Source organism: Tremella mesenterica, assembly GCF_000271645.1.
Source record: "Tremella mesenterica DSM 1558 unplaced genomic scaffold TREMEscaffold_1, whole genome shotgun sequence".
NCBI lineage: Eukaryota > Fungi > Basidiomycota > Tremellomycetes > Tremellales > Tremellaceae > Tremella > Tremella mesenterica.
Window position 1 is genome coordinate 1 of NW_006711225.1, and position 15177 is coordinate 15177.

The window sequence follows — 15177 nt, forward strand, 5'->3', positions numbered from 1 at the left end:
TCGTATCGGGGATCGTTGATGATATCCTGCTTGGGTGTGCGGGCAAAGCCACCAACTTCGCGTATGTTGTCACCTTGGCTAGCTTGAGATCGGTGTACCGAAACGTCAAGCTGAGGGATTTCGGGGCCTTCGGATGTGTAAGAATGGGAAGGAATTTCCAAGAGCTGGAGACGAAGAGCAGCTTCGCGTCGGCCTTGATCGATGCTGTGGGGTGTGACGCCAAGGTCACCAGTTGATGAGGAGCCGAATGTAGACTGTGGAGTTGCCGAAGTGTTTGATTGAATTGGACTCAAGCCAGTGGCTTGGAAAGGTGTCGAAGGCGTGGAGTTTGAAGACGAAGAATGGGAACTCTTCGAGATCGATTTACTAACTTGTTGGCTATTGTGTTCGCTGGGCTGCTTGCCCAGCTGTTCGGTATTTTGTTGGCTATTGTGTTCGCTGGGCTGCTCGCCCAGCTGTTCGGTGACTTGTTGGCTGTCGTGTTCGCTGGGCTGCTCGCCCAGCTGTTCGGTAGTTGGTTGGCTGTCGTGTTCGCTGGGCTGCTCGCCCAGCTGTTCGGTAGTTGGTTGGCTGTCGTGTTCGCTGGGCTGCTCGCCCAGCTGTTCGGTAGTTGGTTGGCTGCCGTGTTCGCTGGGCTGTTCGATAGGGTGTAGGGTGTTTCGCTGGCCATCGTGAGAGCTGCGCTGTTCGGTATTGTGTTGCTTATTGTGTTCGCTGGGCTGTTCGGCCCTGACGGCTGAAAGAGGTGTGCCATTGGCCAATGCGAACTGCAATGCTTCCTCTTCGGCCACAGTGGAGAGACGATCTGGGAGTTAGAAGCTTATCCACAACACATAGGACGAGATAACTAACCTGTGTGTATCTGGGCTCGTTCAGCGAACAGGTCTCCGGTTGGTACAAGTGAGGGATTTGGCCAAGTTTGAGTAGGAAGATCTGGGGTAAGTGAGCAAATCGTTTGACACAGGGGACTGTAATCTTGAAAACTCGCCTGGTACAACTTTCGAAACTCCAAAGATCGCATCTGAATCATGGCGAAATACTCTTGGAGGACGCCCAGGCCTATTGGTGATTGATCTGGCAGCATTGACAATGAGATTGTTTGCCTGCTGGCTGGTGTCAGACATATGGGCAGAAAAATGGATGAGAATGTGAGTAGAGAATGTGAGTAGAGAATGTGAGTAGAGTACAAAGGTTATAGAGACTTTGATGTTAAAAAATTCATTTTGAAGTTGTTTATGTTTGGCCTACGTGCCGGGGTGTGCCGGGGTGTGCCGGGGTGTGCCGGGGTGTGCCTGATGTTTCGGGGTGTGCCTGACGGTTCGGCGAAATAGCCCGAAGCCCGAAGTGATCATATTAAATGGGAACTAGTTCACATGGAGACAAGAAGGCTGGATGACAGGCCTGAACACATGTGTGGGAGCAGGTTAAGTGCAAAAAGCAGAGAACTGAGCATGGTTTTGAAGTGGGAGTTTTGACTCAGCAGTGGTGGTATGTGGATGTGGAGTGATGGTATGTGGATGTGGAGTGATGGTATGTGGATGTGGAGTGATGGTATGTGTATGTGGAGTGATGGTATGTGGAAAGGGAGTGGGGTGAAGGAAAGGTTGAGTGGCGTGTTTTGGGAAAAACCGAAAAAAAGTGAGGGGAATAATTACAGAAGTGGCCGGATTATCCCTACACGCGGTGCAGTGAGGGGAGAGTCACGTGACCCTACGGTGGGTGAAAGCGGAGATCCCCGCTCTGTCCGTCTGCCCCACCATGCCTCCTTCCCTCCCTTACCCACCTCTCGTTCTTGGTGCACACTCTATACATATAAACATCTCTTAGGTGCTAGACACATCTTCCGAGGCATAACGGGGTATGTCATCTGTTCACCGAGTGGCTGGGCTGACTCAACGAAGGCTTTACCAAGAGGAACCAACACGATACGATACTCAACCTTGTCATCCGCTTTCTCCCATAACACGTTGACCTTTCCTCATCCAACCGTTCTTTGTACATCGATAAGGTGGAAAAGAAGAAAGAGGGAAGAGGATACATAATGTCAAACCTTGACAAGACCGTGAAACTCGCTTGTAAACCCAAAAACGCCGCTCCAAAGGCAAAAGTGAGTTCTCCACTTTCATATCAACACTCCCTACCCACCCTGCCCACCCACCTGTCTCACTTATCTCTCCCTGGTCTTCCCCCTTCATCCATCTCTTCCATCTCACTCTATGTGTCAGCGTTCGCTTCGGTATCAAGGTGAAAACAAGAGCTGACGAACAGTATGTGGAGTAAGTAAACATCTCACTGACAAAGGTCTGTGCTGATACAACAAGTGTACTTGTCGCTGCTACTTACTCCGACGATGGGTCTATTTTAGACATATGTCGTTCTTTATCATTACGGCTAAGAGAACCTAACGCTGTGGTGAGTCTTCTTTCGTCGCATTCTACTATTCATCATCGCCCATCGACCGATAACAGATGTCCACCGTGTTTCCAGAGGAGTGAGAAAGACACGTTTGTCAGCAGGTGCTGATGCGTTTTTTAGGTGGTTTTCAAAGCTTTGTTGGTTTTACATCAAATGATTCGATCCGGATCAACAGACCAATTATTGGATGTCCTGAGTCAAGGAGATATTTTGAGGTTGCGTAACGTCGGTGGACAGAATTGGGATGGTGAGTGTCTCCCTCATCTATGATCACTCTGAACCAGATTGTCGACTCAGCCCGTAATCACCATTACACGAGCCTATAGCCATTTCTACCTGCATCTCAACTCTCACCATCACACAAAGAGGAAGGGATGCAGTCAGGTTCGAGACTGTATGATTGAAGTGACCCGTAGAAGCTCTTCGTGTTGACGTACAGGATACAACCCCCCAAGTAACATGTCAAACTACGCCACATACTTAGATATACGAATAAGAGCATATAGAGAGATTAAACATGATCTAGTGCAAGTACAAACGGAATCGAATCGAAGAAGCAATGGTTTGGGCGCGGGTTGTGAGTACGAAAGCGTTTGAATCAATCAGCAATGTTGACGGTTGTAGCCAAAGCGAGGAGGTTGAGACATTTGCCGGTGGAAAAGGGATTGTTAAGGGAGGTCAAACAGGTTCAAAGGATTCTTGATTCTCTGATTTTATGTAAGGTGAGTTTCTATCTCTCAGAGCTGTAACCCAGAATCACATATCCGGAGTCCTCTCGTGACGTTGGCATTGCCATCGTCTCACTCACTTCATCTCTTTCCCCCTCGCCTCATCCCTTGAATTATTGCCATCTTGTCCACATAGAGCAATATGCTCAACCTGATAAACGACACCAAATTTGGAAGACACCCAACTTCAAGCTCTCCTCCCACTTCCACTACAAATATTCAATTCGCACGATTCCGCGTGCTGATCACAGTTCTACGATGACGATCTACGAGAAGAAAACACCGTCTTGGCATTTCGTATGTTGGTGAAAGATCTTCTGGTCTTATTTCAAGCAGGTAATGAAGGGGTGTGCAACATCCTAGGTCCGTTTCCTTCGAGCTCTAATCTCCGTACCTTCATACTCATACCATTACCCGAGACCATAAATCTCCACCTTTTCTCCAGATCGTGGAGATTGCTGGAGGAGATCTGATGACTAGAACATTACTTTGAGATGTCAAAACTCGACGCCACGGAATCTTTCCAGATTTATAAATCTTTCATCAAACAGACCGACCGCGTCGTGGACTATCTCGCTGTCGCAAGAAAATTGCATAACATCGTCAATGTTCCTGTACCTAACCTGAAGCATGCTCCGACGGGGCTGGTCAAAGCTTTAGAGGAATACCTAAACGATCCGAATTTTGAACAAAACAGACAGGAATACAGGAAAAGTCTGGGAGTCGTGGAAGGAAAGGCAAGAACTCCGAGTCCGAATCGTGAGTCATCGGTGTAATCCCATCCAACTGCCCATATTCTATGCCCTCCTTATTCTCACCAGTGACCACTTTGTTGGCGTGATGCAGCAACGTAAAGGGTGATTCCTCAGTCAACAATTCTCTCTCTCTGAGCACTTCACTCGTCAACTTCGGCAGACTGACATTCTAGCCCCTTCAGCCAAACTCACCTCTCCGCCATCACCCAAGTCCGCGCCTCCAATCGCGACTTCAGTTCCCGGTCCTTCCGCTCCCGCTGGAGCCGACCAGAAGATACAAGATTTCTTCGACTCGATTCAAACCAACAATCAACCGACTATGTTCCCTGGTCCCGCTCAGAGGTCAGTTGTTCAACCCGTACCATGTCTCCCACTGATGATGCAGTCTTGGATACTCTCAAACGGCTGCATTCAATCCTTTCAGGCAGAGCACCATGTTACCTCAACAAACCGGGTTCATCCCTCCCCAAGCTACCGGATTTGGAATGCCATCGACTCAACCTTTCATCCGACCGCAGATGACTGGGGCTTTGGCGTTTGGAAATCGACAGACCATGTTTGTTGGTGATTTTGGTCAACCTCAACCTCAACAGTTCATACCCCAACAAACGGGCTTCCAATCTCAACCACAACCATTACAGTCCCAGCAGACGGGCTTTATTCAACCTCAAACCACTGGGTCCAACCCATTCCGCCAGTCCATGTTCAGTGGTTCAATGGGATCTATCGGTCAATCTGGTCCTTTCTCCCAACCTCCCACGCCTTTTTATCCGACAGATTTCTCGCAGCCTCACGCCGGCGGAATCAGCCAGATTCAACGACCTGGATCAACACCAGCACTGGGAAGCGCGAGTCTTACGAAACCCCTACAAGCTCAAGCAACTGGATCCAAAAACCCTTTTGCCCCACCTGGCGGTGTCCCTGCGCCTCTACCGCCACCTCAACAGAAAGGTCCGAACTTGAACCAACTAGCCAGTGGTGCGTTCGGTCAACATCCACCATCTTCGTTTCAACCCGCTCTTCAATCTCATCAGACTGGTCAAACCCAAGGATCATCTCCATGGTCAACGTCTGGTCAGTCCAATGTCACCGGAGGAACAGGGAACGGTAGCGCTATGGCCGATATCGCTTCCGCTTTCACTCTCGACAACTCGAATAACAATACGGAATTCTTAGCACCTTTTGGTGGTTCTTCAACTGCTACCTCGTCAAATTCCCAATTCGCAGGAAACAACACCCCGAACTTTTTGAACTCACAATTCACGGGATCAACATCATCCAATCCTCTACATACGCAACCTACCGGATTTATACAACCTCAACAAACGGGTTACGGTGGTAGTTTCATCAAACCTTTCAAACCTACCTCAAACTTTGGTAATCAATTGGTAGAATCTTTACCCCCAATACCCGAACCTTCTCCCGTTCAATCGCCCAATCAATCTGGTCATCCGGGTCAAGTACAGGCTCAACAGACAGGATTTCCGTTTGGTGGACAAGGTCAAGGGGGAGTTCAATCACAACACACTGGTGTGGCGTTTGGTACGAATTTGGGTAATGGACAGAATCAACAAACGGGGAACCTTTTTGGAAATAATCTTAATAATGCGCAAAATCAACAAACAAGTGTCCCATTTGGAACTAATTTGAACAACGGACAGACCCAACAAACGGGTAATCTCTTTGGAGTCGGTTCGGGACAAATAGGGAGTCAGGGAATAGGAGGAGGATTCATACAACCTCAACAAACCGGTCCTAACCCTTTCAGACAATCTTTATTCTCTACCTCAACTGGACAACCTCAGGTCGGTGGTGCAGGTGGAGGTGGTGTAGGTGGACATCCGTTCGGCGCTGGATCACCTTTTGCAGGACAAAACCAACAGCCGTCGGGACAATTTGGTGGATCTTTAATATGAAAGAGTATGGAGAGCTAGAATGGTACACGATGGTAGTGCAGGAATCTCATATGAGGGATCTCGAAATTACCTTGAACATCTTCATGATATGATCTGCGATATCGAAACAGGTGTGTATGCGTGAAAAGTGAAAGGATTTGACATGATTACTAGACTGGATGAAAATATTGAGGGGAATTTTTCTTGCCCAATAGTTCATATAGTGTCAGGAGCTGAAGGAGAGAAACGGATATGATGGTTTAGGTAATAGGACATACTGTAGACGGTGTTTTGGAGAGGATCTGGAAAGATTGTAAAAACTGATGGGAAAGATTTAGCATAGGGAGGGGTATAATGAAGTTGATCTGATTTACAACGTGTTTTCAAGTGGGTTGAATCTCTTTCGACTCATTTACATCATTGACGACTGAGTTTGGTATTTCACTTCGTACTGACCACATTGTCCTATTCTTCAATCCACCTCCTAATCCACCGCCCACACTCAATCAATCTCATACTCTGAATTTGTCTCGGTCTCCAATTTTTTTCCCGGGTCCGGATCCATCTAATACTCTGAATGTATACAACTACTAGTCTGGCCTTACGTATCTAATCCTTCCAATCTATCTACTCCAACGAATCAATCTCGTGCTCTCATTCTACATATCCACTACTCTGAATATACCAACTCTTTCAAATTCATTCATCGCTCAGATTCTTTGGATCTCCTGCTCGGAATCCATCTCCTGTTCCTGGATAGATGATCTATCCCCCACACTCCGTTCATTTATCCAACTCTGAATTCACATATCTTCTACGTTGAGACTTCCTGCTATTCTGACTTTGATCACTCTTTCGGATATATCTACTTCATCAAATCCATCTCGTGCTTTGCCATTCGAATCCATTCACTCCTTCGAATCTATTTACTTCAACGAATGTATCTCATCCTCCCATTGTTTCCAGCAATCTGTATCTACCTTGCTCTACATTCATCGACCCCTTCAGATCGATACACGATTAGGAACCTACCAACTACTTTATAATCACTGATCTTGTCGAACGACGGAATTCCCGTTTCAAAATTGAGATAGAAACAAGATGAACACATTGATATTCTACTTCAACAAACTTTTAGCCCTTTACTTTGTCGTTGACTCGTTCGATCCTTTCATCCGACATCAACCCCCATCAGCCGCAACTCTTCTCGTCCCACTTCTGAATAACTCTCACATACCATCTATCATTCTCTCATCGCGTATTATCACTTCAAGACCATTCCATTCCCCCTTTCCACTCTCATTTCACGCACTAACATTCCTTCATACCCGCTCTCCTTCCCTTCTTCCATACCGCCCATTCTCCACCACCAATCTCACTCCGCTTTCACCCTTCTAGCGATCCACCCATCATTACCATTCCTTCATAACAACTATCGCTACCTCCATTCCTTCAATCTGACTATCGCTCCCTTTTCCCGCACCGCCCATTCTTCACCATACTTCTTCCCACCGCCTTTGTGTCTGACGTTCTCCCCCACGTTCCCACGTTCCCACGTTCGCACGTTCCCACGTTCTCGCCATCCTCACCTCCAACCCCACACTCTTCTACCACCTTGGTCCAAGATCCGCACCGCCTCGGATCGTGGGAAATTTCGACCTCGCGACACGCACCGCCTCGGACCGTGGGAAATTTCGACCTCGACCGTATGACCGACACCGCCTCCTCCACCATGGAGAGGGAGGAAGAAGCAAAACGTCCAAACCACCTTTTCCTTTCACGACTACTCTCAACTCCGCTAGAATCATGCTTATAAAATGACGATCAATACTTGTCCAATCCCCCCGTTCTTCTCTCACTGACGAGACTGATCTATTGACGAATCGCTAATTCATCCTTGAGATCACATCAACCAGTCTGAATTATTCGGACATTACGTTTTACTACGACTTTGACAAGACAAAGTTGAATAATTGAGGGTAGAATGAATACTGCAACCACTGCCTCTGGATCTGTGCCATCTTTTAATTTCTCTGACCCACCATGGTCGGTCAAACATGATCCTAACGATATGAAGAAAGTGTATTTTTGCACTAAAGCAACCCTTGATTATAAATTCTTACCTCAGGACTTACGTCAGTGGCCCGGGCTTACATCTTCCGGGCTTTCTTTGGAAACTCTGAGAACAATGAGCCAGGATAAATATGCTACTCTCCGCAAAGCATACAGAACAACAACCAAACATGTGTTAGAAATACTTGTGGGAGCTCGCCTGAAACACAGTGCAAATACACTGTCAAAGGATGTAATGAAAATGATTGAGAACAAAGTCCGTATCATACAAGCCGAAATACTTAAAATCGGAACCATCATTGAGCAACGTCTCTCTGTCCTGAACTCTGGAGCCCTGAAAGAAGAGTCCGAAAATCTCTCGCTCAAAGGAGATATGAGTAAATTCGAGAGGTCCGAGGTGCCATCTGATCAACTTACATTCAGGAGAATTTCTCAGGCAAAGGAGGCAGATCTTCAAGCTCTTCGTGAGTCGAACCGGCTTGTTTCAAGTCAATGTGTGTAACTGTATAAGATTGCATTCCAAACCTGGGGACTGATAACATGGCAATACAAAGTTAGTAGTTGTGCTGACCATACAGAACTCTATTTGGCATCACTGCAGACATCATCAGTTCCTGAGACAACATACATTCCTTTTGACTCCAGTGACAAATATTGGGACACTCCAACAACACCACCCACCAAGAGTGGTTCCGCAAGTGGCAGAAAGAAAAAACCCCGCAAAAAAGGTGTGAAGGCCAAGGCATCCAGGGAAACACATGCATCAGATGAAGACACTGCAACTGCTCAGTCAGCTGCTGAGGCACCACTCACAAGTACTTCTGTTGGACTGGGGTTTCAACCTATAACTGTGGCACAAAGCATTGATGACAATCCCAATGGGTTTCAAGTAGTCAGCAAAAGTGGCAAACATAGGAAATCAAGGCCTGGAATAACTGAAAATAAGCTGCCCATCCTTGGGAGTGAAGAACCAGCACTTGGACATATCCATGAAACCCCTTACAGCCTCGGTCCATCACATAACGAACCCAAGTGCAAGATCACACAGTCTACCACACAGTCTATCACACAGTCTACCACTACCGTGCCAGCAACCACCTTGGCTCATACATTCTCTCCAAATGACAGGGACACTGTCATGCGCGGGGAAGATGCAAAAGCCGCATCAACCTCATTGCTGTTCTCCCAAGTGAGTGGACATCCCAAGTGTACAAGTGGAGACTCACATGATGAAAGTCCTCTTTCACTTGAAATGGAAGATCCAAGTGCTAAAGAAGAAGACAATGTGACACTCCAAAGACCTGGAACGGCTCCCTCCTCGTTGTATCGCATAAAGGGAAGAAGCTCCGAGACTGACCTACCAACCTCACGAAGGGTGGAAGAGTACTCATATAAAGCAGGTACTCCACCTGAGGATAGGGTGACTCGTAGATGGAGCCATTGTGGAGTAATCGATCGGATTGTCAAGGACCAGATCGAAGGTCAAAGCGTCTGCGTCGAGGGTGATGAGACTACTTGTAGGGACTTGAACTAGTTGCGAGATGATACAAGGTCAAAGCAAGTAGTTTGAGGAGTGAACAATAAGTTTTGGCAAATGTATATGAGAACTTGCATGTTGAGACAGACAAGATACATTTGCCAAAGTTGTTCTAAGCTATGCACTACCTTATGTACATGGAATGAGAGTGTAATGTAGATAAGGGTGGCTGGTAGTGTTTATCGGTGGCAGGTAGCGGAGGTGACTGGATATTACCCAAACCCGCAACTTTGATGCACGTGGTCATGATAGTATCTCCCCTTCAAAAAATCATCGTCCACAATGATCACATCTAACCCTTTCTTCCTTGAACCCTTAAATCCGAGCTCATCAAAACCATTCCATCAATGCCCACGATCCCTTCAAAATCATCCATCAATTCCCGTGTTGACTGTCTTTTCTACGTTTCTGCGTTTACCTACGGCCTACTATGACATCCTATGGAATGCGCGGGAAATCGGTGACTTTGTTGAAGGTGGTCAATGAGGAACGATGCAGAACATAGAAGAGCTGCAAGAACAAGAGACTGAGAGGTTATGCCTTACAAGGCATCAGAACAGAGGAAAGAGGGACTAGATAAGTCCTTGGGACTTCTGCCTGATAGGCTTGAGAGCAGAGGAAGATAGACTAGAGTACACTTGGGATTTATGCCTGATAGGCTTGAGAGCAGAGGTAAAAGATTAAAGATAAGAAAGTGGAGGTCAGAGTTGTGACCATGACACTGAGTATCTCAGACTGTCATAGGTTCTCCCCATTCTAAAATAGCTTTCACCTTTTCTTGATCCATTTCAATTTGTTTGTGTCTGATCACGTACCCCAAGAGTTTTACCTCACTACTGTAGACCTCCATTTGCACTTCCTTGGACTGACAACCGAATTGTTTTCAGAGAGACTGTCTAGTACTGGACAATTACCTGATGGTTCTCAATCGTATCTGAATATACTGTGATGTCGTCTATGTAGACTACTACTCCTTCATCCAAGAGGTCATGAAACATATCTTGCAGGAAGTTCTGGATTGTGGCTGGTGCGTTGTGTTGATGATCGCTAGAGTGGTAGTAACTGGTAGTTCTTAGCTCTGCATAAAGCGATGCATGACTATAGTCACTTACCTGGTAGTTCTTAGCTCTGTATAAAGCGATAAAGAACTACCAGGAGGTGGAAACTTTGGTAGGAGATGTGGGACGTTACGTAAAACAACCACATGTCTTTCAACACTCCCCCTCGTCCCGTATCTCCTGTATCTTTGGATTCTGCAGACCCAGACCTTGAGAGAGGTAGTGGTGACGTTCTGATGGAAGTGACTTTGTGAGTATATCAGAGAGATTCTCTTCAGTTGACACATATGACAGGACAATGTCTCCATTTTCTACCTTTTCTCGGATGAAATGGTAGTGTATGTCGATGTGTTTTGACCTGTTGTGCTGAACAGGGTTTCTTGACAAAAGGATACCTGCTTGGTTATCAGAGGGGATTGAGATACCTTTTGTGTGGTAGTAGCCAAAGTTACGTGCGAGTTCTTTGAGCCACAAAGCTTGTTGTGCTGCCTCTGAGGTTGCCATGTACTCAGCCTCTGCAGTAGATAAAGCGGTAGTTGATTGTCGTCTTGATTGCCAAGCAATTGGTCCGCCAAAAGCATAGAAGAGGAACCCAGTGGTAGATCAACGAGTATTCAAACATCCACCCCGATCGGAATCTGAATACCCATGTATCAATGGCTTGGCTTGTGGTAGTGAAGCATCATATGAAAGGCAGAGTTTGACTATGTTAGGTGACGGACAGAAGACGTGACGCTTCGAAGCAGCACGGGGGTACCCGTGACAGACGGAAGACATGACACATGGAAGAAACTTCCCTCCTCCAACACATTTTTTCTGACACCACGAGTACCCATTCTATCAGATTATACCGCTCAAATACTGCCCCTCTTGACCTTCAAACTGGGTCAGATCCTGACATTACTCCCAGTGTGAGATGGACAAAAGTGAAGCTTTATGGGGCTATAGAGGAATGCATGCATGCTTATTTTTGAGCCCAAGTGGATGAAGCTCTTCTAGCAGCTCTCCTCATATCCTGGACACAGTTTGGTATCATAGAAGTTGATGGGGATCAATGGAGATGATTTCTCCTCACGGTCATGGACAGGAAAGTGTGACGCTTTGAAGTGTCATGATCTTTACCCATGACACTTTGTAGTTGCACGGATCTTCGATCCGTCACGCTAAGCCCCGTGACACTTCGAGGCGTCACGTCTTCCGTCCGTCACCTAACAACTATACCACGTAGATATTGCATGAGGTGACGAGCGGCAGACATGTGTTGTGCTGACCATTTACTGGTAGTCCAAGAGAGAACATGTCACGCGGCACCACGTGACATCATCTTTCCCCATCAACGAGGTTCCTTTGGACATCAGTTCGCCATCAACGATCCAGTTCTCATGAACTTCATCACTCACGAGGGTATTAGGAAGCTAACTTCGTCGAGGGCGAAGTTAGTCATGCAGGAAGTTAGGGAGATACAAAGTTAGGGAGATACGAAGTTAGGAAGATACAAAGTTAGGGAGATATGAAGTTAGGGAGCTACGAACTTTGTCGGGGACGAAGTTTGCGAGGTACGAAGCTCGGGACTTTGGGTTGAACGAAGTTCTGCGTTGAAGAAGTTAGGGAAGGACGAAGTACTTAAGGGCCGAAGTTCCCAGAGATCTTTGACGATCTCTGGTTGTTGTCTTAGTGATAGAAGTTAGTAAAGTACGAAGTTATTACACCCAGAAGTTATTGTCACCTATTTCATATTTCAAACAACGAGGTAGTTAAAGGTCGAAGCCCACGAAGTTATTGGCCGTCGGTCCTAGCAAGTTAACGAAGAAACAACCCTGTGACAGAACAGATGTAGCAAAGGCAATATCTGGGCAAGTAATGGTAGCTGCATAGAGCAGAGAACCGACCATGGCAGGATATGGTTTGTTGCGGACAAAGTCACACTCAGTATCGGTAGCTAGAGTAGCTCGGTAACCAGAAGGGAGAGGAGTTTGCACGGGCTTGCAGTCATCCATTCCAAAGCGCTCCAAAATTGCCTTGAGGTAGTGCTCTTGTGAGAGAAATAGCTTCGTTTTGGATTTGTCTCGGTAGACATTGACACCTAGGAAATATGATACCGGTCCGTTGTCTTTGATTTCACATGGTGCATGTAGTTGAGACTTGAAATTGTTGAGATGCAATTGAGAATTACTTGCTATGAGTTGATCATCCACATGGAGCACAATGAGGAGAGTATTACTACCGGTGGTACAAGTATATATGCAGTTGTCGGCGGTAGCTGGAATAAAACCTTGTTGGCGTAACCAGTGGTCAAGTTTCTTGTTGAAACATTGAGGAGATTGCTTGAGACCGTACAAGGATTTGAGTAGGAGAATCACTTTCCCGGTTGGGATATCACTACCTTCTGGTGGTTCAAGGTAGATGGTCTCTTCTAGATCACCATTGAGGAAAGCAGCCACAATGCCAACTGCATCACACAATAGACCATGGTAGTTGGCAATTGCAAAGAATAGTCAAATCGAATCCTTGTGGGCAACTCCAGCATAGAGTTCATGGTAGTCAACACCAGATTGTTGAGAATATCCCTTAGCAACCCATCGTGCTTTGAAGCCTGCTGGTTGTCCAGTAGTGCCATCGATCTTTCTGATGAACACCCATCTAGCTCTGAGTATTCAACTACCAGCTTCCTTGTGGTCTACCACCGTCCACACTTTATACTTCTCCATCTTTTTTTGTTCATCTTCAATTGCCTATTTCCAGCTGTCCCACTGGGGTGAACAGCATGCTTCCAAGAAGGATTGTGAGGCAAGAATTGCAGAGTATGCGGAACAAGTGAGGGAAGAAAGATCGGTAGTTGCACTTAAGACAAGATTGTCTTCCAGACTTCGAGGGACATCTTCAGTTGCTTGCCCAGCTTGGCGACGAGACCAGCGTAGTTGTGTATTCACTGTGAGTTCAGGACCTTCTGGTAGTTGATTAGGAGTGGGAGCTCGAGAGCGGTGAAACCTTTGGTCTTCCTCCAGTGTCCATCCACGCCATTGTGGTAACTGAGGAGAAGGACTCCCCCTATCCTGTGGGGGAATTGCTGAGTTGGAGTTCCCCGTATCTTCTGTTGGGAGTGATGAGTTATCGAGTGGTGTAGTATTGTCATCCGAGGTAACTTCACTCGGCAGATAGTATTTGGAGCAATCTTTCTTGGACGTTGGTATGGTGGTATCTAGACTACCAGTGAATGTAACATCATGAGAGATGATCAAGCTCTTTTTGGTGGTATCCCAGATGCGGTAGTTGGTAGAGTTTGGTTCATATCCTAACAATCGATCGGGGAGATATTGTGGTTTTAGCTTGTTGGTCTCGGTATGAGCCCGATAAAACAGATTACAGCCAAAGGGCTGCATGTGCGTGTAGGGCACTTGTGTGCCTTGCCATATATCTTCTGGGATGGTACCATTTGCCTGTGGAGCTCGGTTTCTGATGTAAACGGCATATCTTGCTGCTTCAGACCAAAAAGTATCTGGTAGTCCACTGTCAATGAGGAGACTGCGTACCAAATCCAGGATTGACAGGTGAGTGCGCTCCACCCGGCTGTTCTGAGCATGTGAAGCGGGGGGGATAAGATGGTGTTCCATCCCTCTGGAGCTGGTATACTGCTTGAAAGCGGAAGAAACAAATTCACCACCACGGTCACTTCGAATAATTTTCACTTTGGTACCCAATTGTTTCATCACAAGCGTTGTGTATTGCTGAACGGTAATTAGGGTGTCCGCCTTTGACTTCAGAAAGAGGATTTGCAGGTGTTGTGAGTAGTCATCATAGATGGTGAGAAATGTTTGGTAGCCATCATGTGATGTAGTTTGTGTTGGTCCAAAAAGATCAAGGTGAAGTGCCCCAAGAAGTGTAGAAGCTCGCTGTGAGGATTGGGGAAACGGTAGGCGCTTGCCCTTTCCTTGAATGCAAGCAGGGCATATGAATCCATCTCCATTTACTTTTGCCCATCTAGCAGTATCTCCAAGGCGTCTCTCCTGACCTAACTTCACTACCGCTCCAATATGCAAGTGTCCCAATCTTTTATGCCAAGTTTGAAGCAGATTCTCTGACATATCAGGACTGGTGGTATGAGCTTGAATGGTAGAAGATGTACAAGAGAGAGTGTAGAGGTTATTGTGAAGTTTTGCTGTCAAGATAGTACGTTCACCATCTTGGAGAATAGCTGAGGTGGAGTTGAATATCCATGAAGTGGTTGAGGAAGTGGTAGACCGTACAGATAGGAGGTGTCGACCGAGGTTTGGTACCAGGAGAGTATTCTGAATTCAAAACCATTGTCCAGAGTAAGTGTTCCAGTCTTGATTGCTTGAATGGTAGTGCCATTACCGATCACAACTGGGACAGGCGAGGGAAGAGTTTGTAGATTAGATAGCAGTTGAGGATCAAATACCATGGAATGTGAGGCACCAGAACCGACAACAATGGATGAAAGCTGGCCGGAAGCAACAAGTGCAGAGGGAGATACCGTTGCAATGAAATTTAGACTGGAAGATGTGGAAGTGGTAGCTTGGTCGGTAGTTGCCATATGGGCAGCAGTGACTCGTTGTGCTGCTCGATAGTCGATAGTTGAGTGCAAGTTTGAAGGATGGAATTCACAGTATGGTTTACTACCATCCTTGATAATTGATGTTTTGACTTTTCCTTTATGGCTTCTTCCGTCCTTTTCCCACAAATTCTCCCCATTCCTCA

At 46.5% G+C, this 15177-nt stretch overlaps 4 protein-coding genes across 4 annotated transcripts; all 4 read left to right on the forward strand.

The window, feature by feature from the left end:
• Positions 1-341: 341 nt before the first annotated feature.
• Positions 342-653, forward strand: TREMEDRAFT_58011 (uncharacterized protein; the record flags this gene model as incomplete). The annotated part of the gene is made up of 1 exon (XM_007001040.1): positions 342-653. One exon carries the CDS (start codon positions 342-344, stop codon positions 651-653), a length of 312 nt encoding a protein of 103 aa, XP_007001102.1.
• A 1388-nt stretch (positions 654-2041) lies between these two features.
• TREMEDRAFT_41409 (uncharacterized protein) lies at positions 2042-5814 on the forward strand (the record flags this gene model as incomplete). The annotated part of the gene is made up of 10 exons (XM_007000844.1): positions 2042-2107; positions 2302-2412; positions 2536-2662; positions 2855-2992; positions 3040-3137; positions 3395-3506; positions 3624-3902; positions 4072-4240; positions 4284-5428; positions 5588-5814. 10 exons carry the CDS (start codon positions 2042-2044, stop codon positions 5812-5814), a joined length of 2472 nt encoding a protein of 823 aa, XP_007000906.1.
• Positions 5815-7777: 1963 nt separating this feature from the next.
• TREMEDRAFT_58013 (uncharacterized protein) lies at positions 7778-9222 on the forward strand (the record flags this gene model as incomplete). Its single annotated transcript, XM_007001041.1, has 3 exons — positions 7778-8330; positions 8445-9055; positions 9166-9222. The coding sequence occupies 3 exons, from the start codon at positions 7778-7780 to the stop codon at positions 9220-9222; spliced, it is 1221 nt and encodes a 406-aa protein (XP_007001103.1).
• Positions 9223-10607: 1385 nt separating this feature from the next.
• On the forward strand, positions 10608-11525 carry TREMEDRAFT_58014 (uncharacterized protein; the record flags this gene model as incomplete). Its single annotated transcript, XM_007001042.1, has 3 exons — positions 10608-10711; positions 11208-11347; positions 11437-11525. 3 exons carry the CDS (start codon positions 10608-10610, stop codon positions 11523-11525), a joined length of 333 nt encoding a protein of 110 aa, XP_007001104.1.
• Positions 11526-15177: the final 3652 nt, after the last annotated feature.